This window comes from Diadema antillarum, unplaced genomic scaffold, assembly GCF_040938485.1.
Source record: "Diadema antillarum isolate AM-2024a unplaced genomic scaffold, OU_Dant_1.0 seq00000203_RagTag, whole genome shotgun sequence".
Classification (NCBI taxonomy): Eukaryota; Metazoa; Echinodermata; class Echinoidea; order Diadematoida; family Diadematidae; genus Diadema; species Diadema antillarum.
The window spans coordinates 1955719-1983375 of NW_027271262.1; the positions used below are offsets into that span (position 1 = coordinate 1955719).

At 38.8% G+C, this 27657-nt stretch overlaps 1 protein-coding gene across 1 annotated transcript; it reads left to right on the forward strand.

Annotated features, from left to right (window-relative positions):
* The first annotated feature begins 1224 nt into the window (after positions 1-1224).
* On the forward strand, positions 1225-26447 carry LOC139728831 (glutamate dehydrogenase, mitochondrial-like). The gene is made up of 12 exons (XM_071639766.1): positions 1225-1469; positions 9337-9467; positions 10557-10698; positions 11374-11574; positions 12651-12790; positions 13282-13416; positions 14229-14366; positions 15324-15461; positions 16065-16145; positions 16679-16802; positions 17584-17738; positions 24531-26447. Exons 1-12 carry the CDS (start codon positions 1337-1339, stop codon positions 24648-24650), a joined length of 1638 nt encoding a protein of 545 aa, XP_071495867.1. The 5' UTR covers positions 1225-1336; the 3' UTR covers positions 24651-26447.
* The last annotated feature ends 1210 nt before the right edge of the window (positions 26448-27657 follow it).

Below are 27657 nucleotides of genomic sequence, written 5' to 3' on the forward strand. Positions count from 1 at the left end.
GTGGAACCTTGTAGTAATTATATGTTGTCATGAAAACTGAAGTGATGAAATTGAAATAGCATTACCCAAACTTTGAAAAATGGAGGGACCAACTAAAAAGACAAAGCTTGTAGAATGTGGGCCCCTCAAGTACAGAATGTTGATAGAAAAAATAAGTTGATGCAAAAAGGAAAAAAACAAAAGGGCTGAAAAAAGGTCTGGAAGCCCACTAAGAAGACAGAGTAACAAACAGACACACATACATACAGACATGTGAATGAACATGAAACGAGACTGGAACAACAATGAAACTAATAAAGGGAAACTAAAAGATAAAGTAAGACGAGACTAACGTGACAGGAAGACAACACAATGAACAAAAAGGCACCACAGATCCAGCGATCCTAGACAGAAGTATTCATCCTTGACAGAACTGATTCATCAAAGTTGTTTGGTGAGATACATTCAATGAGTAATTCTGGTTCTGTAGGCACAAGAAAATATGCAACTTGTACATATTTTCAGAGCTCGTTTGAAAAACAGTTTTCTACATGTAATTGCATTTTGTATCACTATTAAAATTGGAAAGTGCTATAAATTAATTTGTGCAAAATGTGGTAGAAGAGTGCAACAACAACAAAGGTTGATCTCGCCCTACTGTTACATAATATGGATGAAAAGGGATATAACAGGATCAAACACAAGCTGTGATAAACAGGTTCAGCAACACCAGTGAGAAATAATGAAATGAATCACCCGGGGATGTGGAAATGAGTCATAACTGCCAAATCTGACTTTCCACTTGATCTAGATATGAGTGAGATTCCAGAAGAATCATGCGCCATAAAGGCAACATTAACTCTTTGATAGTAATGACACTGTATGATGTATGCAGTCCTCCATTGGTAGTAATACCATTTTGTTTATGTTGAACAGCGATCCTTCCAAGAAGTAAAGTGAAAAGCAAGAATCGAATAAATAGTGCAGTGACCCTAGCGTATGGTCGTGAACCCCCACCGACTTTACGATGTACACTTTTGTACTTCCGTGTTACTAGTACATGTACCAGTCACAGAACTCTGTGGTACGCCTATTTACTACGTCACAGTTGGCTTGCCCGTAAGTGCACGGTCATTGGACGCTCATGACACACCCCCGACATGCCCTTATTTGCATACAAATCACGAAGTGACCTCTCTGTGACGCCATTGCGCTGCGCTGCAACACTGCACTGCACTACTGCCGGTATTTTTGTGCTAACAAGTAACGGTGTCCTTAGCTTGAAATTGTCCATGTGTGTCTTAATTTATCACTGAGAGTATTACCAGGCAGATAAGCTGACGTCTTGGCAACAACTATGCTACGAAATATTGCTTCAGGAATTTACAGGGAGTGTTCCAGAGGAGCTGGAACGCAGTCATTTTTACGAGCAAGCCAACAGGCAGTTGGGACAACGCATCGTCATGCATACTGCACAGCCAATGGCGAAGGTACGTGAATGAGGTGTGACATGGGATGGTGGTGGTCGTGTTCAAATCCGACTGTTCCGGCATTTGCTCGTGCTCCGTAGAGAGTCATAGCGTAACACGTTTGTCGTTAGCACCGGTAGTCTAGTGGTTGATGAACGCATGCATGCTAATTTTGTCGGCGTCAAATCTAGGACGAGAACAGCAACATACATTCATCAAGTGTTCATACTCTAGAATCTACTTTCACTTGAACAAAAGTTGAAGTCATCTCGATCTACAATTATCTCCTTGATCCTATTCAGTTCGGGAAACCCACTCATAAGGGGGGCCCCTCCTTATAAGTAACCCGTCCCCCTTATAAGTAACCCCGTCCCCCTTATAAGTAACCCCCGGGGCACCCCTTATAAGGAGTCTCCACGCTTTTTTGCAATGCAACGCGAAAATGAAAGGACTGCGGCAATTCGCTTGATTATGTCCATAAAGCTTCACAAGTTTCCTAGTTACTCACGAAATTTGAGCAAAATCGGTTTGAGGCATCATATCTAAAATCATGGATTTAAATGCGATGTCAAACGACCCCTGCGAATGCTGAAATGCGAGCGATTACTGGCGTGAGTGTCGCCAGGCGCGGCGGCGCGGCAATGCTTGAGTGCAGATCATCCGCAGACGTGGCGACTGAGTACGTACTCAGTCGCCACGTCTGCACTCAAGCATTGCCGCGCCGCCGCGCCTGGCGACACTCACGCCAGTAATCGCTCGCATTTCAGCATTCGCAGGGGTCGTTTGACATCGCATTTAAATCCATGATTTTAGATATGATGCCTCAAACCGATTTTGCTCAAATTTCGTGAGTAACTAGGAAACTTGTGAAGCTTTATGGACATAATCAAGCGAATTGCCGCAGTCCTTTCATTTTCGCGTTGCATTGCAAAAAAGCGTGGAGACTCCTTATAAGGGGTGCCCCGGGGGTTACTTATAAGGGGGACGGGGTTACTTATAAGGGGGACGGGTTACTTATAAGGAGGGGCCCCCCTTGTGAGTGGGTTTCCCGAACTGTATTCCTAGGTTTCAGTAAAATCTAGCACTAGCAGTAGCACTACTCCACTAGCAGATGAGCACCATGAGCACCATATTGCCGTTTCCGGGATCGGGAGTCAGTTTGGTTTAACACCCAAACGGAAATATTTGAGTACATGTAATCTTAACTCTTGAAGATTCAGCTTCATCTTAATTGATACATGTCAAATCAATAAATGTTTCTTCCTTTGACATTTGTACAATTGTAATTTGTAAACACAATTCACATCACACTTATTGTCTCTGTGACAGATATGGTGAATGTTTTAAAGTTTAAACATAAATTATAAACACATAGACTAAATAATAAACTACAATGTAGAAATGTTCCAGTATGACTGATTAATACAGCGTAAATTACACTTTTACGTCTGCTGTCATCACTCACCATAACATGTTTGTCGTGCTTGCTCCACTGTATCGAGTACGACTGTAAGGCAAGCAGCCCATAATTCGACCACAAACAATGCCGACCCAAATTTGACTGCCTGCCGACCCAAATTTGACCGCCTGCTACATGTAGAAATAGAAACCTACTGTACTCTGTACATTTGTAGGCTGTGTTTTTATGCTTGGTTGAACCTTGGCACAGGAGGTCAAACCTTTGTGTGGGTGCCGATACTCTTCTGAAATGGATAGACTTTCTTTCTTTTTTCTTGCTGTCAACGTAGCACTAAAGCCCTTTAGATGTCACGGTTGCTGAGGGTCGGGTAGAAGACTTCACCTGCTGTCAAATCTATTCACTATATAATTGGGACAGGTGTACATCTAAAGTGGATGATCAATGAAAGACACATTTAACTAACATTTTCTTCTCTCCACAGGGATGAGATATTTTCCACACTTCCTCTTCTTCTTGCATACGAGGCAGCGGCAGCTACAATAAGTAATGCCCCTCAGGTGTTCTAACAACTCTGTATTGTCTGGGAAATTAATAAAATACATGCCACGTTCACCTAGATTTTCAATGTGCATAATTATCTCTCTGGTCTGCATTTCATTAAGATAATCTTGACTTTCAAGACAAGAATTGCAAGATCAAAAACTGATAAGTGTCTATATTTGGAGTGAACCTGGATACAATGGTTAAAGTGAAAACAAAGTTCTGGTAAGGGCTTGAGAACCTGTCTGGCACCATTTCATATTTGCTTGCAATATATCGAAAGAGTCTACAAAGAAACTTACCTGGCTGACGCGGTTTGCCGGAATGATGAGTCGTTTTGGAGTATTTTGAGAAAAAAAAATAAAAGTAGGTAGACCGACTTTTATTCCTGAAGGCTCCAGACTAACTCTGTCTCAGGGAAAACTCGGCCCTATTTCAGACAATTTACACACAGTTTGTGATCGCCATGTTCATCAGTACTCTATAATACTACGGGTACCAAACGAGGCCTTACTGAGCAGACAGGAAAGTGCATGCTAATCCTGTACAAAACAAATGGACAGCGCGCGGTCCTCAAGCCTACTAGTATACACACATCACCTCAGTTGCTGAGACGCGCGGTCGTTGAAGTTTTTGTTGTTGTTTATCAAGCGTCTTTGATTGTTTTTAGAGGTGCTTGAGAGGCGCACACTAATTTTGCATGCGCGCCAAAGAGGTTTTTGATGCGCGCGTTTAACACTCGGACCATTACTGCGAGTAGCCAGAACGCTACAATGTAGTTTATACAGGCCGCTCCCATATGCATAGTACAACACTGTACAATCCAGAGGGACAACCAATACAACTCATCCCGCCGTCAAGCAAAGCGAGGCCGAGTTATTCCCGAGTCCGAGTCTAGCCTGACCCCGTTCGGGTAAGTTCTGAGACTGAACGTTTTTGGTTAATATTTCCCATTTTCGTCGTTACCCATCGAATATCTTGTTATTACAGCGTTATTCCGCACATTTCCTAGGCATACGTTCACATTATTATTATTTATTTTGGAGCAAAATTTGACAACTTTTGCAGGCGTACCAGAACTTTGTTTGGGCTTTAAATGTACTGTGTTCATGGAGCATACAACATGACATCATTTGCAAGCATGCAAGTCTCTTGAAATATGACTATTGAAATCCTGAAGAAAAAAGACATTTCAACTTCTTTACGTTTGTAAAGTATAAAATGTATAAATTGCTTGAGTACAGCTGTACCTGATACTACACTGTACGATGTAATTATAGCAAGTAATACTGTCAGAGCCAAAGTCGTGATTGTTACAGTGTACATGTACCACAACACTTTAAATACTGAAGTTTCTGTACCAAGTTGTTGTATATTTCTGTAGGCCTACATCTACATTACTTTTATTGCATGGTTTATTTTATCCTAATGAAACAACAAAGACAAATTAATGATAAGCAAACATTCATCTATTAAACTGATCAATAGTTTTGTACATGTATGGGAAATTACGAAATGTCTTGTACCTACATATAAAATGTGATGTGAAGTATTCAGGCTCTACATTGTAAATTACAACAAAGTTTGAAGCTTTCATTTGGTACGTGTATGTGTACATTTCTTGTCCCGCTTTACAATTTTTTTAAAAATATTTCTTTTTTCAATTTTATCCATTAAAGCTACTGGAAGTAGTAAAACTCCTAGTAATTTTTAGAGTTCAAATCTCCCTCCCTCAAAAAAAAAACCAAACAAAACAAAACAACAAAAACGGAAGAGGGAACTAAAGAAACAAGAGTCCTGAGCAGGGACTGTTAATCTTGTGCTCAGCGTTGAGAGTACTTCTACTTGCTATTCAGGGCCAAAAGTTCCTGGAATTTTTTGTTACACCATTTTTGATGTACCAGCAGAATTTCCATGCTGTAGTGGCAATACTTTGTCTCACTTCTCACAAGTATCAACTTTGTCTCTCGACACATATCATTGTCAATGAAATACCATAGTATTGTTTTAGTAGTGCCAGTGAGGTTTACCAGCATGTATCATGCTTGGTATTCTAGTACAGTCCGACCTCTCCTGTCCGGACATGCCAGAACCAGCGCTCATCCGGATAAGGGATTTGGCTGGATATAGGAGACTCACTGTTTAATACATACTACTGTAAAAGTGGTGTCTTTCGCGTACAGAAACTTTCGCGGTTTCCATCGTTGCCGACTTTTTAGCGTGTGTTTAAATTCGCGGTCGGTAATGATAGCATTGTAACAAGCGATGAGTTCAAAACATTTTCGCGTGATGGTAAATTTGCGGTTCAACCTCAAAGCGCGAAAAGTGCGAAAATAAAACCACCGCGAAAGAAGCCACTTTTACAGTATTATGCAGCGCCTACCCAGTGGTAGCTACATGCGCATATAATTATATTTGTGTGAACATGTCACATCCTCGCCAACTGGTCTTGCTTTCAGAATTTTCTGATAATTTGCTCAATGAACGATCACCTGTAACGTGCCCTGATTTTCTGAAAATTTTTCTGTCAGTTGATGTTCTTGCTGTGATTTGGGGGTAGCAAATGTCTTTAATGCCTGCTATTTGGATGAAAATTTGATGTGAGTACGTATGTTAATTATGTTGGGAATAATATGTAATTCATATGAGTTTGTGCAGGAGTTTTGTCTGAGTTTGGAATCCCCCTTTTCCCCGTGATTATGAGATTGGAAAAACAAAATCATAGTGAAATCACGTCCAGATAATAGAGAGATCCGGATAAAGGAAGGCCAGATAGGAGAGGTCGGACTGTATTTCTTTTAACTATATTCACATAAAGTCAGCATACAATTACAAGAACCCAACACAGACTGAATATGCAAAATACATGTATTAACAGTAACTACATGTGTTGTATGTTTCTCCCCCCTCAAAGAAAACAAAACAAACAAACACATACACACACACACACACACACACACACACACACACACACACACACACACATACATATTCAATCATGCATTTTAAGTGTATTACATTTGAGGACTAGTTTTAGTCTATATCTGGCATTGGTCTTTGTGCAATTTTTTTTTTAAACTCTTCCCTGTCAGTAAAGCTATGGCTTCTTTCTGATCAATAATCAATTACTGATTGTAGGAATAATGCAAGTGCTGCATTTTGGGGGGCATTTTCTAACTTGCTTATAAGCATATTTTAATCTCTCTTCCACCTCCCTGGTGATAATATTATGTACATAGCACTGTGTAGGGTTATTGCACCAGGACGGTGTGTACACATACTGAAGGATTATCTGATATTTCAGGAATCCACAATTGATTTAGTCTTAGTATTCATACACTACAAGATACCACAGGGGTTACCCTGTACAGTGTACAACTGAGGGGGATGTGTTATCTTCCTTGATTAACATGATGAATGAGTTTACCGATAAAATAATCAGACACAATATCATTCTAGATCCAGCCCTACAATGTATATCTCATCAATGAAATGTACTCTTGTGTCGAGAGGCATCATTTGATATTTAGGCCATACTATGAACCCTACAGCATACAGCATGTACAATGTAAGTTACAGGCATTTAATGAAACCATTGAAAGTGGGACACTGATACTGCCAATTAGTGTCATGACTGTGATACCTTTAAAGGGATGGTACAGTATTGGTGGAGATGAGAATTGAGCTTTTAACTTTTTGCGAGGTACCAAGAAAACACTTATGAAATACATGTAGTACAGAGCATACCATTTTGAGAGGAATTCTAAGTTTATCTGATGAAAAATCGGGTTTGGAATGGCTGAAACATCCACAAACAAAGTAAAACAAAGCGATCGCAATAAAAGGTGGGTCCCACACTTCATTAGAATTGCTCTGTTCTGGATATCTCGGCCATTTCAATACCAATTTTCATCAAATAAATGTTGAATTCCTCATGGAATTACATGCTCTTTCATATTTCATAAAAGGTTTCTCATTATCTCACCAAAAATGTTAGAAACCTGAAATTAGGTCTCAACCAAAACTATGATCCCTTTAATGTACAGTGTATGCCAGCATTGTACCAGTCAAAAGAATGGTGGAATCTGGATTTGCAGTTTGATTTTCTCACATTTGTATTACAGCTTGCACTGTAAACAGTAGCTACACTATAACCTCACATGAGTCTGAGTTTGTAGATTGATGCCCTAACTGTTGAAGTTGAAGTTAGCCAGACTTTTTAAATCATTTTCAATTCGAAACACATGTACACTGTAGCTACATGCATAGTGTTGTTTTTGGATATTTTTCAAGTATCGTTATTGATGCACATGTGCATGGCAGTTTGCCCAAAGTTGCAGCAATGCCCACTATCCTGAGAATTGACCCAGAATGTTGTGAAATGTGTACAGACATGTTTATATCTAATATGTACAATTGTAGCATGCTAAGTACAGAGTTTAACAATGAGCCCTTATACCTGTTGCTAACTCTTCCATTAAAGTTCCATTCTTGGCTATTCTTGAAACTTTACCTACAGAGCATCAGCATTACGAGTCCTTTATTATATTATGGTACATGCATGGCACTAAGATTCTGTGCTCAATTCTGTCTGAGGCCAAAAATAAACGCTATGATTAGTGACACAGATGTAAATTGTAGATCTGTGTGTCAATTATCCATTACACTGCCATGTGTAGGAAGTGAGACCATGCTGAATAAATCCTCTACCGCCTCTACCCTATCGCAATACGGAGTCATTATACCCATCATGAAAACTGAGTGCTGCTGATTGTGCCCTAGTGAAGGAGGGGGAAAAAAGACCCTACCAATTATCTCAGCAAATAAATCTACTTGTAATACTGATTAAAAAAGGTCAGGTAGGCCTACACCAGTCAGGTACGCTTGCTTCACAATCTCATAATGATGCATATATGTACAAATGTGTATTGGTCTTCTTGCACACACTGTGCCATAACTTGCAGGCAGCGCTTGTGTGAGTACGTGGAGAATGCATTAAGTGCTAATGAGGAACATACAGTGTATGTCAATGGTGATAATATCACAATACAGAAGAATGCATCTGTGTGACATTCAGCAATCATACCTCAGCCTTCTGCCTCGTAGAGTGAGAGAAAAAAAAATGTCTCAGAAATAGTCTTAATGTCGCTTTGTATATTGTAAGCAAGTGTTCAAGGTTGGCTTGTGATATTGGTTTAGCAAAATTTATCAGGGCCAAAATTAGTGTGCCATGTACAATGTACATGTGAATTAAGAGGAACCTTTTAGAATGAATGTTGTTAATAGAAACCTGGGAAGGTAAGAGTTACATTGTAAACTGTAGCATGACAAGAGAACTGCTATTGTGCAGTACAATTTTGCATTCTTTTTGAAAAGCTACGAAGAAAAGTGATAGCTTTTGAAATAAGACCACTGTATTATATGTGCTTCATTAAGATGGGGACGTACGTAGCTACTTTGTATGTCATTGGACAGTATGTCACTCCACTGCCTCTCCATCTGCAAACAGATTGTAAATCAATGTAAATGTTAGAATTATGCTGCAGATGCAATTTTGAATTTACTGTTACAGTAGAACTTTTGATACATGCAACCACCAGGGGCCCGTTTCGTAAAACTTCTCATCAGTGACAAGTTGTCATAGATGCGACAAGCTACTGAAATCCTTGCATCTGATTGGCTGAGAGCAAATTTGTCATAGAAATGTGGCAGTTGTCATTGATAACAAGTTTTATGAAACGGGCCCCTGGTCTGTCTTTTAAGACATACTATTCATGTGTAACATTGAGCAGTATGAATTATGATGCAAAGGAATGCTTCGTATACAATGTGCCGAAAGGATTGTGTGAATTAATGAGAATTTTTGCTTTCCTGTTTTGTTTCTCTCAACAACAATGACATCATTAAAAAAAAATACACACACGCTAGTAGAAGTTCAAGATGACCCAAACTTTTTCAAGATGGTGGAGCTGTTCTATGACCGTGGGGCAGCCTTGGTTGAGGACAAGCTTGTAGACACCTTGAAGGGACCTGAATCAGCGAACGAGAAGAGGCTAAGGGTAGGTCATAGGTCAAAAAATATTTGCATTAGTTTTGTTTTTGTTTTTGTTTTTGTTTTGTCTTTCTGTATCATGGATTTGCTTGAAGCATACTTGCATTATACAATACTTGCCTGCTGGTATATTAGTAAGTCAATCAACAATATATTAGTTTCTCCCTTGGTTGTTGATTAGTCTTCAAGTTTTAATGTTATCAAATAGATACCACGACAGCAAACATAGCAGTGATGTTGACTGAAAATGTCAACACATGTACGTAACTGCAATCATCAGCCTAGGAAGGAGGATGCAGTCTTACAAATGAATGATCACTTTGTTCCATTAAAGGTCCTGTTTACCTTTGGGAGCAGTGATTTCAAAAATTTTCAAGATATCAGTTTTGATGCATATATGTGTAGGTCAGTTGTATCATAAAACATCCTACCATATGAAATTTTTGCACTGAAACCTAAAATGTAAGGAGATATCACTATTTTTCTTATGAAACCATAACTGTAGACGATTTAGTCTGGAAACATTTCTATTATAACTATTGTTCACATTTTGTATATTTAACAATACTTAACATTGATTATACTGGTTCAAATTTTTACACTGGTTATTTCTATCCCTAACTCACATTTTAGAACTATTTTGAAGCAGTAATGCTGGGTTTTTGTTTCATCTGCAAATGGTCAATTATGCCTTTAAATGAGGTACTAGTAGTTTTGTACTTTATTCATGGCAAATTATTGTTCTCTGGTAGGATAAGAAATTTGTTTTTGTTTTTGCTTTCCTAAAAGACAATATTTAGAAGAATTAATGACTGAGGGATGGTTTGCTAGCTTGTGAACAAAGATTATGGTGTAACATGATTGTCTATCTGTCACTTTCACAGTAGAACCCATTACTTGTCAAACAGGAGAGTGGTTCCAAAAACAACTTTAGACTTATTTTGGAGTTCAGTAATTTTTTTTTCAATTTTTTTTTTTTTAATAACCAGCATGCACTTTCCAAGAAAGCTCAAGTCTACCGTTCAGGGGTCAATAAAAATCCACTGGTCAGGTACTGGTATATGAACTTGATGATGGTTTTATTTTGAATTCTTAGGTTCAAGGAATCCTGAAGCTGCTGAAGCCATGCAATCATGTGATTGGCATCAACTTTCCCCTCCTGAGGGACGATGGGTCCTTTGAGATGATCGAGGCATACAGGGCCCAACACAGCCAGCATAGAACACCCTGCAAGGGAGGTGAGTTTAGTCCCAGACACAATGGATTGTGTGGAGTCAGCCACCACATTGACTGGTAGATGGGTCAGACTCTGCCTTGACTAACTTGGTAGTTCAGGCATCATCTGACTAATTGATGCGTCACATATTGCCTTGACGACTGTTTGACTCGGTTTCATATTTATGCATCAGAATCAGTAATGACTTTTAGGTGCATGTATATGCTGCAAACCTCTGATGTAATAATATGCCACTTTTAATTGAACCTAAACTGAATGACTTTCTTGTTTGGGCTTTGCCTTCTTATGTGTCTCTCAAGTCAAATATTTTGATCTTCATGTGTATGATTCTGCTACGTCCTATACACACACACACACACACAAGAAAAAAATGTTTTCATTATCATAAGCCATGAGAATTCCAATTATTCCTTTGAACAAAACACAGTACACTTAATGAGCATATGATGATATTTGCATGGTTGTTTGTGAAATGTTTAAATTCATTATGGTAACTCAATGTTGCCTTTTAGATGGGTTTGATCAAATCATGGCTGACATTCGGTATTAGATGTAGAAGGAGATGACGAAAAAAAAAGACAGATGGCAATATTAGGTCACATTGTCATATGTCATAAAACACTTTATGAATGCAAATGCTAACTGATCCCTGTTGTCATGGCAACTTTGCCCCCAGGTATCCGCTACAGTGAGGATGTCAGTGAGGATGAAGTGAAGGCCCTGGCATCGCTGATGACCTACAAGTGTGCAGTGGTGGACGTACCCTTTGGGGGAGCCAAGGGAGGCATCAAGATCAACCCCAAGAAGTACTCCCTGAAGGAGCTAGAAAAGATCACAAGGAGGTTTACCATCGAGCTTGCCAAAAAAGGATTCATTGGTAAAAAAAGAAAGAAATAATTGTTGTCATGAAACATCAATGGAGGAAGGCTAGATCACACATATCGTCGCTGGGGTGACAAGACCTCATATCTGAAATTTTGGTGAAAATGACTTTTTAGGATTAGTGGTCAGATAATTAGTTAAGTGATGTCCAAATCCTATGTAGCTGTCTTACCCCCCAAAATAAAGCCACCACAGCATGTCAAAGAAAAGCTCTGCCATTTGATACAGTGCTTTGGCAGCCATGTTTTTTTGCTCTCCTGAACATCTGGCATTTTGTAGATACGAGGTCTTCTCGCCCTAGCGACAATATACTTATGATCTGCAGCTTGTGTTTATGATTTCACTAAAGTTCTTTGACTTACTTTGATTATATATAATTATTTGTACTATGGGATGACAGAAAAGAGAAATTTCCAATGCTGAGAATGTATATCTTCTACTATAATGAGTGATACAGTGGATGCAAAGTGAAAGAGCAACGATATTCAGGGTCATTGGGTTTCAAACATATGACTATTTTACCTTGCCAGTACATGTAGGTATCATTGATTGTTTTGTGCTAGAAAGAACAGTTGCGAGTCAAATGTCATGAAGCTAGATAGTAGCTGAAATATGACTGAAAAACCATAATCACTGTTACACAGTGTGTGATGGTGATGTATGGAAGCTGTTTGCAGGTAATTTTTTCAATATTGGTACTCATACTGCAGTTGCTGGCAGCAGCAGTATTTGTGCCTTCCTGTGAATTTATTTCATTTTAGATGAATTTCTAGTTATCTCTTGAGAACACTATCAGTACTGTCATTATCATCAGCTCATTCATCTTGCTCATCATGTCCAGTTTGTGTCTGCTGCTTGTAAGGATGCAACTATAAATCATATGAAGTGGCTTTGACCGATTAACTTTTAATTTCTTGTATCACCTCGAATTCCACCTGTCTAAGTGGATTTGTAATAGTGCTCATCTTGTGGAAGGAAACTCAGTGCGCACTGTTTAGATTGTACATTTTCTGGAGTATTGCCAAGAATAGATTTAAAGTTCCCAGTTCTTTCTTCAATCACCAATGTCAGGGCCTGGAATTGACGTCCCTGCCCCCGACATGGGTACAGGTGAGCGCGAGATGAGCTGGATGGCTGACACCTACGCCACCACCCTGGGCTTCAAGGACATCAACGCCCATGCCTGCGTTACAGGGAAGCCAATTACACAGGTGGGACTTGCACTGTGGACACTAACACCAGCAAAGACTTGTAACACACACAAACATGCACATGCATCAGTATTTTGGGACTTACACTGACACTAACACCAGCAAAGACTCACAACACAAATCAACATCTGCACATATTGGTGTTTGTACTTTCAGTTACACTCTTGGGAAGATATGCTTATTGAGAACATTGGTACAACACTGTTGTTACACCCGCAGTCATTATGTCCTATAATTTTGATATCTCATTCTTGCATAGAATTTCATTTTGTTTCATTTCTATATTCACACACGCAATCAGAAATCCTATGTGGCATTTGACTAACAAAAAGCAGAATACATATTGGATGAGCAATTGAAGCTTAAATTTAAAGCTTGATTTAAGCAAAATGGACTAGTAGTATGCCCCATGATGAAATATAGCTTTCAAGCAGTGTTGACTAATCTTCACATGATTCACTAAAGGTGAATATCTTAATCCCATTTCTCAGGGTGGTATACATGGACGTATCTCAGCCACTGGCCGCGGCGTCTACCATGGTGTGGAAAACTTTGTCAACGAGGCGTCCTACATGAGCGCCGTCGGGCTCACACCTGGCTTTGGGGACAAGACGTTCATTATACAGGTAATTTAGACTGTGTGAAGGCGGTGTCTTTCAGTATGTGTCAAAATCATTCAATTCATTGAAATGAATCACGTGGTTCCCCTCGAAGTTCTATCATGTAAGTACCCATTATTCTCATGTCGTCTACAAGTGAATATAAACTGGGATCAAATCAAGCTCTCAATTGTTGTGGTAGTGATTGCAAAGGCTATAGCCACCATGTCAATGTGCTCAAAGTGCATTTTGCTCTTAGCATGCAGGTGACTTTTTTGTTAGAAAGATTCCCATGTGCACCTAGATATATATATAATTGTGCCTCCACAGGCAATAATCTGAGAAGGAACCATATGAAATGTATGCATTTTGCTGTGTATTTGCATTTTTGTATTTTTTTTTTTGGGGGGGGGGTAGTGGGATTGGTATTGGGATGGGGAATCTCTTTATCTGTGAATTCCTGTTTCATTTTACCATCAAACTTACTCGCATTTTATTGCAGACCTCTGGCTTTGTGGAGACAAATGATTGTTTGTTGATATTATGCAGGAAAAAAACTGAACAAAATCCACAAATAAATGAATAGATTTCTAAGCCTGTAGCAAGCTTCAGAGGTTTGTCAAGTGCTGCTAAATTGGTATGGAAGTGTCCGTAAAAATATGCAATAGATATACAGTGTATATGTCAAAGATAAATATATATGAAATAAACATGTATTGAATATAAGCATGTGAGATAAAGTGATGACAGACAGCTGTTGGCAAGATTATTAGTGTCACAAGTTGAAAGTTATGTGTGTTTATGATTAATACATGCATGTTTTTTTAATGATTTTGTAGGGATTTGGTAATGTGGGGCTGCACTCGATGAGGTACCTCCACCGCTTTGGTGCCCGCTGCGTTGGTGTCATGGAGATTGACGGCAGCATCTACAACCCGAGTGGCATCCACCCCAAGGAACTGGAGGACTACAAGCTGGTAAAATGAGACAAGCAAGATTAACATTTTTTTTGTGAATCAGAACAGACAACCTTTTTCCTGGCATAGTTTTTTTTTTTTCGAATTGTCCCAGGCATCCAACGCCTGTAGATATTAAGGTACAGTAATTTTTCCCAAATCTTGGCTCTTGCGAAATATGTGAAATTTTAAATGCAAGTTTAACTCCTGGTTTTACAGTATAGTTTCTCATGTCTGGATTTGGCTTATGTCAGCTGATGCAGCTGAGTAGATCAAGATTCGTTGGTAGCATGGATTTTTCAAAGGGTGGGGGGGGGGGGGAACCTAATTAGAGAACAACATTGGCAGAAATGATGGATATATGAGAGAACAAGGAACTGCAGTCAAATGGATCTTTGAAGAGTATTGAGTGTTGTGTACTAGTATATGATTCTTTGATTTGGCATTAAGCTCTTGCAGTTTCTCCTCAAGTCGTTGCAACAACAACAACAACAGAATCATGCGAAGCTCACAGAAGGGCAGACTGGCCAAATGGCAAAAATCTCAGGATCAATGTTTGTAGCCTACATATTTCAAACTGTCCCAGTTCCTGTATGAAAAATAGATTGCTTTGGTAACAAAGAAAACCAACAAACAATCTAACAACTCTCTGTTATTGTCACACTATACATGCAGTGATGATTTGATGGGCAAAATATTGTGTCTGTATGAGAAACAAGGCGTTTTAATGAGGAATTGAATAGAAATGAAACACTTTAATAGGTTAAATGAGCAACGAACATTTCTCCTACAAAGTCATGAAGCATTAGACTCACTTTTATTCAGTGCTCTAGTGCAATATGTAATGGCGGCATCTCAAGCTATGAAATTATGCAGCAAATCTCTGCTGTTGATGGAAGGTGATCAAACTCCTTCCTTCTAGTTGGCCAACAAATTTTATGTATCAAAGTTTGTGCATCTACTCTTTCTTTTCCTTAGGAACATGGGACCATTGTGGGCTTCCCAGGGGCAGAGGCATATGATGGGGATCTTCTGACGACACAGTGTGACATTCTGGTCCCCTGTGCCGGGGAGAAGCAGATCACTGCCAAAAATGCTCACGACATCAAGGCCAAGGTAGGTTTGTCATGCTCCATGGTCCAACACTGTATTTTAATCTGCCAGGGCGAGGGGGGGGGGGGGGGGGGGGGGGGAGGGCAAAGAAAGTTATGCACAATATTAAACATGTTCTGTGTGTTTCTTAACTCTCACCTTATCCAGGGCATTCCCCCGTATTTTGATCTCTTCCTACCAGCCACCCATCTTTCCAAGAATCATCTTTAGGGATAGAGTGGTTTTTGTTGTTGAAAGAAGGACATTTGGCAAATTTATTCAGTAATAATAGGCAAAAGGGTTAGGTTTCTTAGGTGAGACAGTAAGTCCTTAGATGCTTACAGCTATTCTGTTAGAGATATTTCTTGGTGACATGGGATGTTCAGTTAGGAAAAGAGGGTACCTGGTATGTGGAACTTCCCTCCGCAAATGTAGTTCAGAAAATCGGCTAGTATTCACCATGTAGACATGTAAGCATTGTGCAAAGTATTATCAATGTTAGTAAGCTACATTTCTCCTAACTTCTAACTAGATGATAGACAGGGACAGGGAGGGATGTTTCCAAAGGACCACCAAATTACCAGGTAACAAACAAAATTATTTCCACTTCTCTCACCTGCACTCCAGATCATCGCAGAAGGTGCGAATGGCCCCACAACGCCTGCAGCTGATCAAATCCTCCTGGAGAAGAATGTGCTTGTGATACCAGTAAGTGTTCATGTGTAGTCAAGACCTGTCTCTTTGCGCTGATGATGAGCACTGACTTCTAGAATGAGAAAAAAAAAGAAGATTTGTGTGATTAATTCCATTGGTAAAAAGACTCCTTTGGATGTGTTGCTTTAATTATCAATAAATACCACCCTCAATATGGGAGATATTGGACATTGAATGCCATACAAGTTTATGTGTTGTTTAACTTCATAGTTAATCATTAGAACTCATCAATTCCTTTGTGTGGTAAATATTTCTAAAATTGATGTAAATGCATGGAGCATGGTAGATTAGTAAACCTGTTTGATAAAGAATAACAGTGTCAATACTTATGTTATTCAAGTAGGAGGTGATAAATTGATTTCCCTTCAATTTATCATATCTTCAAAATGTTTTTGTCAAGCTTTCCTGTTCTGAGACAGAAAATAAAGGGATGCTCTGTAAAAGATTTTCTGTGGTTTCTCAAAGCTTTGAAGCTCATCTCTAACCTATATGTGCCCATCTGGTCACTTTACCCCTTGTCACACCAGGATATGTTCATCAATGCTGGTGGTGTCACTGTTTCATACTTTGAGTGGCTCAAGAACCTTAACCATGTCAGCTACGGTCGTCTAACCTTCAAATACGAGAGGGACTCTAATCAGTATCTTCTTGGTAAGTTGTACTTCCTCATGTTAGGGTACATCACTTTTCTCCTTTTTTTGTCTCTTTCTTTTTTTATCATTTTCTTTTGATAATCCTTAATGTGGACGCATTTTACCTCAGTAGGTTCTTGCAGTAGTTTTTGCAATGTGACATGATGGGAAACTCATAAATTTTTGAAAATTAAACGGTCTGTGAATCCTTTTAAGTGAGGTGTGATTGTGTATAACAGATTACTGTGTACGCCAAATATTTCACGAGGTTCGTATTTTTGCGAATTTCACGAGTCAGGTGCTATTCGCGAAATTAAAAACACATGTAAATAATGACTCTGATCCCAATATGAATGTAATGCACACGTATTATTCTCCATTCAGTACAGTACTCCACGATCGCGGATTTAACTACTCTCGAAATCATCAGGAAGTCCCGATTCACGAAAATTTAGACTCGCTAAATACATGGCGTATACAGTATTAAATAGGGGCACTTCTAGGATATTGCAAAGAGGAAAGTCGTTGCTGCAGCTGGGTTCATGCTTTCAGGCATGAATGGTGCTGGAATAATGCTGCCGATAGCTGAACATCCATCCCCTCTTGGATGGATAATCCAAACATATATGACTAACAGCATTCAGGAATTCTTTTCCAAATTACATTCAATGGCAGCAACTTATCCAGTCAGAGAGAGAACTCTATTGAATTGGGAATCTGATGAATTGAGAATCAGACCATTTATGCCAAAGGTACACAGACCAGCTGACTCATGAAATTGTCGGTCCTTTTTCTTGCAGAGAGTGTCCAGGAGAGTTTGGAGAGGAAGTTTGGCAGGCACGGAAGTGGCATCCCCATCCTGCCCTCGGACGAATTCAAGGATCGCATCGCTGGTGCCAGCGAGAAAGACATTGTCCACAGTGGACTGTCCTACACCATGGAGCGATCAGCTAGGGTAAGAGGGTGACAGAAACACACACACACACACACGACACACAGATTAGAGACAAAGCTATTACAGCGTCTCCGAGATGCTATAGCTCTTACCTCTCAAGATCATCCACAGAAAGCGGGAAGACTGACCTGTATGGGAATGTGTTCTTTAGCTATAACCTAAAGATACTTGCTGCTGTAGGTAACTGAGACAGAGTGGTCAGTGTTAATGAAGGTTAACTAGTATTGATATTTCTCATGGGTCAATGCAGATTTGATCATTGACATGGTCATTATGGTCATATTTTCCAATTCACCAATAGTAGCAACTATCATGTCAAAACTGAGCCTATAGCTTGTAAAATGTGATAATTTGACTTGGTTTTTACTGCAGTAGATGCAATTCTTATTTGAGTGACAATCATTGCAAAGTTTCACAAAGTGTGCAATACCAGTTCTGACTTTGCTACAGCTGATTCAGCCTTCTGATGACAGTACTCATGTGATGGGTAGAATGGGAGAACAAGTCACTCATGTTAGAAAGAGGAAGGACACTTGGAAAGGAAACTTGTGCAGAATGATCTGCCATATGAGATGGGGAAGAAATACACTAAGGGTGAAAAGTAAAGGTGAAATATTGCACCACTGCCAAACAGATATCTTATCGAGAGGAGTTGGTGAAGTTACTAGGTATGAAAACATGCAATTGTTGATTTTTTTTTTCACTGATGAGATAGTGCACATGAGAGTAACAGGGTTAGCTGAGTGATTGTTAGGAGTGTGTGGCAGAAAAAGAATATGACAGCTCAGACGATGTGTAGGCCTGTTGAGGCATACATCAAGGCTAGCTGAATGAGGGAAGTATGTTCTGAAGTGTTGGTCATTCCCACGATCTCAGCAACATACAGCCACGCTGCCTGAGGCAGGTTGACATGAGAGTGGAGTGGAAGAGAGAGGGAGATTGAAGCCATGACCCGACTAAAGGCCACTGCACACTACACGACTTTGCTACGATTTACCAGTCGTATGTCCTAAGACCGAAAGGTTGACGTCACTGGCCTTGCCAGTTTCTAGTCTCACAACTGGGTCTTAATGCCAGTCATAGAGATTTGACATGTCAAATTTTCACAACCTGTTGTGGACTTTTAGCCAATCATGCTACAGTATAATGTACTGAAGCCAGAACGGTCGTAAGCCTAGCTGTGCAGTCTGATCGTATGGTGTGTTGACGAGTTGTGCGACTTGGTTGTACGACCCGGCTCGTCTCTCTAGTAGTGCAACTGGTTAATTGTGACACAGTCGTGTATTGTGCGGTGGCCTTTGCTGTTAGCAGCAGCCGCAGAAAGCGATCCACTTTCCTCATTTTGAGTTGATGGAATAGTTCAATGTATGCATGTGTGTTTAGAATGTGTGTGTGCTTGTTTGTATGTTTTAAATGTATGTTTAGTGGATAAGACAATAGTAATTGTCTCCTGTCCTGGACATTGTGGTTTTCTTGATGCTTGAGTGTAATATGGGGAAAATGTGCGTTGCATCTCATTGGATGTCAGTGGGTTTTGACAACAACAGGAAAGATATCATTGCTATTCGTGGAGGTGGAAGTGTAAATAGGTTAAAGGGACTGTACAGTACTGGTTGAGGTAAGGATTCATGTTTTGAACATTCCCAAGTGAGATAATGAAAAGCCTCTTATGAAATATGAAAGAGCATGTAATTTTAAGAAGGATTCAACGTTTATTTGATGAAAATTGGTTTTCAAATGGCTGAGATATCCAAAAAAGTGCTAATGATAAAAGGCGACATGCCCCAACTTTATTAGTATCTCTTTGTTCCAACTTGTGTTTGGATATCTCAGCCATATCAAAACCGATTTTCATCAAATAAACTTTTGATACCCCTTAGAACTGCATGCTCTTTGACATCTCATAGAGTGGTTTCTGAATATCTCACAAAATGTTAAAAGCTAAATCTTCACCTCGACCAGAACTGTACACACCCTTTAAAGGTGAATCACATGCACACATGGAATGAACCAAGTATTCCCTTGTATGAATATTTCTGGTGTGTGTTATCTTCCCGTAGGCTTTCAGGTGTGCAAGAAAAAATTCAAAAGTATACCATAACAAGAGAAAATGATAATACGTTGGATGGTTTGGTGAACATGAAGTAGATTTCCAGTGCATACATTATAGCTGCCAAATGAATGAATTATCAAATCACACTCCCCAAGCCTTACCCACAATGCACTGGTTGGCGCTGCCAAGCTGTTGCTTGCTACTTATATTCTGCAGAGTTGAAAATGCACCAAACTTTGCATGAACCATCAATGGCAATAGAATGCACCACGTGAAACTGGGTGTATATCATTGATATTCTGAGATAAAGATCGTGACAGATTTTCCAATTTAAGCAGGGAATTTTACCCCCCAAAATGTAAAAAAAAAAAAAAAAAAAATGTTTACAAAGTGATTAAGTTCGCATGAAAATGATAACTGCATCCCAAGCAAATCAGGGACTGTTGTCGAGTCTACTGCAGCCCTAGAGAAAAGGAAATTCAGCACTTTGATGTAAGGTTGACATGATTTAATTTGGTCAAGGGCAGAATGTGTAGATAAAGTCAGTACGGGTATGTGACCAGTGGTGGGTATCTGGCATCAGGATTCATATGATCATTAGATTACATAAGTCTCCAGGACGAGTTTCATTTTTTTTTTTCCCCCAGGGAAGTTGGTCAGTTTCATCATCACTTGCTTTTTCAATTTATTTCTTTGCTTTCTTTTTTTTTTTGCCTCTCCGAATTGTTGCATCAGTGCTTCTTCCTGTGCTCCCTGCTTTCTTATGTGCTTTTTTTTTTGGGGGGGGGGGAGTATTTTTTTTTAAGGAATCTAACTGTGAGATTTTAGCTCAAGCCTTTTGTGTGACCTATCAAGTTCTAAACCTTTTGGTTTTCTTCCTATTTGTGGTGTTCTACTTAGGGTTGACACTACAGTCACTGACCCTTGACTGACCGAAACTCACAATTAACTGTTGACACCTCAATAATCATTCAATGAGGAGTTGTTCTCTGACCAGCATGGTTTTTTTTTTTTTGGCATAGTTTCTATTCTTATCCCCCATCTGAAATACTTGCATCAAGTCTCTATCCTTGATGAAGAATTCTATACTTTATCTTATTTTGTCTGTCCTAATGTCTTTCTCATGGTCTGCTGGTTGTGGTATTTTCTTCTGTCTATCTTGAGATGTTCTCTTAATGATCACCCCTCTTCTTTGGCACCCATCCTACCTTTATTGAACAGCCCAATATTTGAGTTAACATTGATATTTAAGCAATAGATCGACTTTAGACTCAGAAAGATGCAGCGGAAAACCCTCCTGTCAACCATGTGAAAAGATGACTGATGGATTTGTCAGAAATAATGCATTCTTCCAAGGGTTGTAAGGTGAAATATTTGTCTTTTGTTTTTCTGTCAGTGGTTAGGTGATGCGGGGAATTTAAGACGTGGACAAAACAGATCATTGGGGACCTTCACGATGTGTGTTTTGTTGAAGAAATGCTGCCAATTAGCCCTTTATCCATGTAAATTTGCAGAGTGTCAAAACACGCTGAAGGAAAATTCAAGCAAAAAAAAAAAAAAAAAAAAATGCACTGGACAGCTGCAGTGTCAGTTGCTTTATGTGTGTTGGAAGACTATGACCAGAGCTCAGTGTCTGTTACTATCACAATATCAACGGTGCTACCGTGCTAGACACTCAAGTTAGAGAAGATTTAGAAATGTTTAAGAAAGTGATCGGATTGTGAGACCGCGGCTGAAATCGCAGAACATAAGAGATTGAAAGGTGCTCACTGAAGACCTGCCTATTTTGGGTAAGCAACAAAGTTTGAATAGTTGTGCGGTGTTTTTGTTTTCTCTGCATTTACCTTTCGTTCTTTTGTTTTTCATCCTTCATCCTTGAATATCTAACACCACTGATAGTTTTGTACAAACCCTGCCATCTCTAAGTTCATTCATCTCCTAACTGTGCTTGTTTCGTATCAAATGATATTCTTCTTCAGCCTTTTCCTCATGATTTATGTTGCATTTGATATAACCCTTCCACCAAAGTGCTGAAATCATCACTATAATTCGCCTGTCTTTCATGCAAGATTGTATGATTCTTGCTTTAACCAACAAGGATCTTCATTGCATACAGTCCACTCATGATTCACTTTGATCTTCTATGAGTCAATTTCAAACTTTGTTCAACTGTGTAAGAATCAAGTGAGTTTGTACATTGAATGCTGCCTGTGTGTACTGTTTCTGGCCTGATCCAGTTTGAACAGGTTAAGGATTCAACAGGCTTCCCCTTACATACTTTTTGTACTTGCTTTTTAATGGACTATTCTGTGTGTGGGTGTTTGTGTGTGGCTGTGTTTATTGTTATTTTTGTTTTTATGTGGATTTGATCTATGTGCATTGATGTTTAAGTGCCAAACTGGCATTTGGCCAGTTTTGATGCAGCCGGTGAACATGATGCATGGACCATTTTCTGGCATTACCATACTGCCACAAATGAAATACTGTCACATTGATTGAGTTCTATCTGATTTTGATCGAAAGATAATATTCACATTGCCAGGTCAAATGTTGCTTTTCGTGGTAATTGATTATATGTTCTGATCTTTGGTACATATGTCTACTTCAGGTTGCATGTGTTGTGATATTCTCATTTTTTTTTTCTCTCTCTCTTTTGGCACATCCTGCTAGTAGGCCAGCTGAGTGTGTTTGACATAGGTCTTTTTCAGTTTTGTCTTTCTCCCCTGCATTTCTTTGTTTTCATGGATCGGACCATTCATTTCCCACCTTGTGATGATATGCAGTGTTGTGAACTGGGCGGTTACAAAGGTCGTGACCCTCTTGGTTGCCAGTCTGTCCAATGCCTGCCAAAGTTTATCTCAAGATGCTGGACATAAACAGAGACTCCAACTCTCCCGTCAACGGGAGATCTCCCGCCGAAAACCCATTTTTGCAAAATCTCCCGTTCTCCCGCTTATGATTTAATTTCTCCCGCCCTGGCTCTGTGTCTCCCGTTGGAAAGGATTTCTTACTTATTGCTATCGTATGTTGAAATAATAAGCCTTAAATAGCACTAGAGAGCATCTAGAACCTGGAAATTTCGCACTTCGCGCACATCAACTTGGAATCTCCCGTTTGCTAGGGGTTTCAGGCGGGAGAATCTCCAGATCAGAAGGTGCTTTGGGTTGGAGTCTCTGCATAAAAGATTAGAATTTGGGGATTCACTTCCTACTGTACTACTCACTGGTTTTGGGATGAGAAAGTATGTTGTTTCTTCTATACAGTTGAAAGAGAAAAATATTCTGACTGCTGTTATATAAAGGGGTCATTAGGGGAAGGTTACAAATCCTACACCAAAAACAATGGGTGACGGTGATTGGAAGTCAGTCATTCATTAACGATATAAGATGCCACTCTATTATGTCATGGTGTTTGCCCCCTCTGTCCCCATACTTGGTTCTTAAAGTCTAATACTATAACAGTGCTCAGTGCTGAGCTACTACATACCTGATTATGTTCGCTACACATTTTCAATCAAAGTGCCTCTTTTCAGTGTTCAGCTGATGTTGCCATTGTGTTTCGTCCTTTCAAAATGTCAGATAACATGGCCATACAGATTCTATGCATGGAAAGTGTTTTGAATGCACCATTTACTAAAAAATCTTCATTTTGACCATTTGTACTAGCCATTTCTGCATGCCCCTAAGATATTCAATGAGTTCAATATTCATGACATTTGATATAATTTCCGTGGAAGTACAAAGCAGATCTGCAAGGGGAAAATAGACATTTGATGTTTTTTTCGTATAAATGATTAAGACAAAATGTTCTTTAAGTGATTCTGTGCTATGGCTATGAACTGAATGTTCCATGACTCATAAAGTAGCCATGAATTTATTTCTGCTTGTGATCACAACGAAACTTGTTGAACTTTACATTTATTACCATCTTCTGAATCTCATGTGCCCCTCTCACCTATAGATGCTCTGAAAGTGAACAATCCAAATAATGTCTGTACTATAGCAACAAGACTGCAATTACAGTGTAGAATACCAAGCTTATACACTGATGATAATAGCAGAGATGTGATGATCCAATGCTAAAAGAAATTCTGGCCAGCCATATTAAAGTGATAGAATCAAATAAAGATCAACAAGAATCAAATCATTCTGACATATGCATTCAGCGCCACCAGCCCAATGTTGTTGTTGTCTTTTTTTTTCCATTTCATGCCTTGATTTCCAGAGTTAACAAGAAGCTTTTCTTTTTCTTTAAAAAAAAAAAAAAATTTATTTAAAAGATTCCACAGCTGCCATCATACTTGTACCATTGCATCAAAAAGTAATCAGCAATCCTAATTATCTTAACGTATTGCATACTAAAATTATAATTTCCCAGTTTCCAATATCTTTGAAAAGGCATATACTGCGTAGGCCTACTGATACAATAACATGACATGCTGACATAAGTTACTAATGTATGTGTCCTAAAATAGCAGCAATACTTGTTCATCCAGGGGAAAACCTCTTATTTTGTGTGATCTTGTTCATCATGACCTGCATCCCATATTCTCTTGCTCAATGTGATTGTATATCATATTCAAATTGTGTCAGTCCATTATCCAAAGATGTCATCACTGTCAATCATGTCATGGGGATGCTATGATTGCCTACCGGGTATATATTTTTCATTCACTGATTGCCAAATGATTGCCTTTGAATGCATTGCAAATGATGAATGCGTTCTGTTGTATCTTTCAGCAAATCATGAAGACGGCCATGAAGTACAACCTGGGTCTTGACATCCGCACGGCTGCTTACGTCAACTCCATCGAGAAGATCTTCCTGACGTACAACGATGCTGGCCTGACCTTCACATAATTCGCATCTAGCTAATATTTATTTGACTTTCAGTAGTGTAAGAACCCGAAGAGTAAGCATATTCTTGTTCCTCAAGTAGTCTTATGTGTTTTGTGCCCAGGAAACTTTTGTCTGACTAGGATGTGCCAAGCAAACCAAAGTGCATATCAGGTTTGAAATCATATCTGTACTTTGAACTTGTCTAGAAATGCAGAATAAACAAACAGAAAACAAATTACAGATCGTATTTAAAGCAAAAATAGAGTTAGTTGGTAATGCAAAAAAAAAAAGGACTGGGTCTTAGAAACATTTTTGTTTTCTTATAAAGCGTAACAGGGTAACGGGGTTGTAAAGTGAATTAAGACTTGCAAGTTTTTCAGGAGTGTTGGAAATGATATCACCTGCATACAAAAAGAAAACTACAAATGATACTGTGAGAGTAACAGGCACTCAAAACAGTGATCAAAGAGATGCGCATTGAACATACTCGTGGACTGTTTTTCTGACCTACATTCCTTACATAGTAGATATTTGAACCCCAAGTAATCTTCCTCATTGTACTCATTATAAAAAAGCAAACAAAACAGTAAAATGACAAGTTGTTTAATGTCCATACTCTTTATAAGGGAGAACGAAGCACCCAATAAATTTGCCTTTTTGTATAAAGAAAGCAGTTTAAGATGGTTGTCAAGTATTTGTGGTAGTATGTCAGCATAGATATGTTAATGAGCAGCATTTGCAAGCATGAATTCATGAATGATGATATCGGATGTTCTGGGCTGGAAGTTTGAGCTGCTGTACTTTTAAGGTGTCTATTCTTTATTTTGTTGTAAACACAGCAACTGCAGCTATGAATGGTTTCTCTCCAAAACTTACATGAGCATACATTGTACGGCTTTCCTCTGCTCTGAACATAAACTGCAGCTCTTTGAAATTTAGTAGCGAAACAAAACCAAATATACTGAAATAAATCAAATATGAAGAGTTGTACAAACATGAGCAAAAAATGGCAGCTGGTCAGTGTATAGAGCTTACATGTCAATATTCTGCATCCAGTAACTATACTTAAGTCTATTCTGTAATGATCAGACATTTTCCAGCATATAACTGGACTTTTAAGCACCTACACAGCTCTCAGAATTAAGCAGTTTTTGAATAATCATGATGGAAACTTGAGACTCTTTACTACAGTTTCAGACTTGGATAAACTGGGGATCATTCGTTAAAGTGTGCTTGTCGTTAAAATTCTGTCTGGCAAGATTCATTGTGATTGATATTCTCTTTGCAACAGCCAGAAAAACAAAAGGCACATTTCATGATAAAGCAATCTGTTTAATGTATTCATAGATAATTTGGATGCACAGTGCCCTTTTTTTCTATTTATTTGTTCATCTTTTTGCTGTGTAAGGGTTTTATAGAAAATTTGTATTTGCAGAAGTTGCTAAGAATAGTAATGATTACTCTTTTGTTTTGTTGTTGTTTTAGAGTTGTATTGATTTACTGTTGGGAATCTCCTGACTGTAAAGGCCCCAGCACATGGAATTTGACTTGACAATACATAAGAAGACAGTAGGCCCTACAACATTGTGCTAGAGGGTGTTACTACAGACACTCTTGGGCAAAAAGTGTGCTAAAAAGTAGATCACAAGATTTTTACACAATGAACTGCTAGCGTTTTCATTTCAGCCACACGCAACGCTCTGTGCCGTCTTTTGCCGAGTGAAATTGTTGTGTTGTTCATTGTGTTATTAACTTTTGAACATAGCTATTAAAACAAGGCCTGTGTTGCAATGTCTTTAGATGTAGATGATACTTTGGAAGCACAGAATTCTGAGAATTTAAGAATGCCCTTCGGTCATTGATGTCACTGATGTGAGCTGTAGAATGCCCCTAGTAGATGCAAGGTTTTTTACATGTGTAGCTGCAGAATGTGACTGTCAGCACCATATATTTCATGACTGCATAATTCACAAAGCTTTTCTTCTTAAGACAATTTTGCCCATTGATAAATTTGTAACAGAAAACCACAATATAAGCATTATTCCTTTTAAGTAGCGACATTCACAATTTTCCACCTTGACAACTAGTATACAATTTGTTTGTGTTACAGGAGACATAAAACTGTAAAGCAAGTTATTTTCGCCGCACAAAATTTTTCGCGAATTGCCTCTGGCATTCAATGCATAGCGTAGTTAAGAACTTTTACGTGTATATTAATTTTACGAATCTTAGCTCGCATGAAATTCGCTAAATTAGACTACATGTGAACATTCCTGGATTTACAGTATTAGTCTGAAGTTAATCTCTTGACTGTTTACTCATTTTTTTTTCAAAGAAACAAAAGTGCCATGGAATATATGGCATGTATAGTATGCTCAAATGCAGGAGGAAAACTGGATAATCTTTCTTTATGTGCTTCATTGCTCGAGGTAATGCTTCTCAGAATGAGTGATTTCACTGATTATTTTCAAGTCATCCCATAGCAGATCCAGTATATCAGAAGGGTATAGAAATGCATTTGAAGAGTAATCATGTTACATGTCATTGAAAAGACATTAATTCACATACTATTTGTCCTATATCTTTTGAAAGCCAAGTAAATACTTAATAAGGTGGCACAGCATGTATCAAAGGTTTATGTTATCTTACTCTTAAGCTGGACAATGGGATATGGCTTTGTGTGTAATCCCATTACAAACGGCTAGTGATCTCACTTTCATCTAGTAAGAAAAGCACAGATATTACTACATGTAGTACTGAAGTGATATTAATGTATTCATCATTTAGTAAAGGTATGGAAAAGTTAACATTTACATTCACCAAGTGAATTTCATATCATCCTGCATACATGTGTATCCCATCCTCAGTAGATGCACACTAAATCGAGCAAGTGCTGTATTTATGAGCTCAACTAGTTTTACACATTATTAATGATGTATAATCAGTGGATATAAAGTCTGATGGAAGTGTGTAATTTATTCAAATGAAATCAAGTTATAGTATTTTTAATAGATTATGCACAGATGCA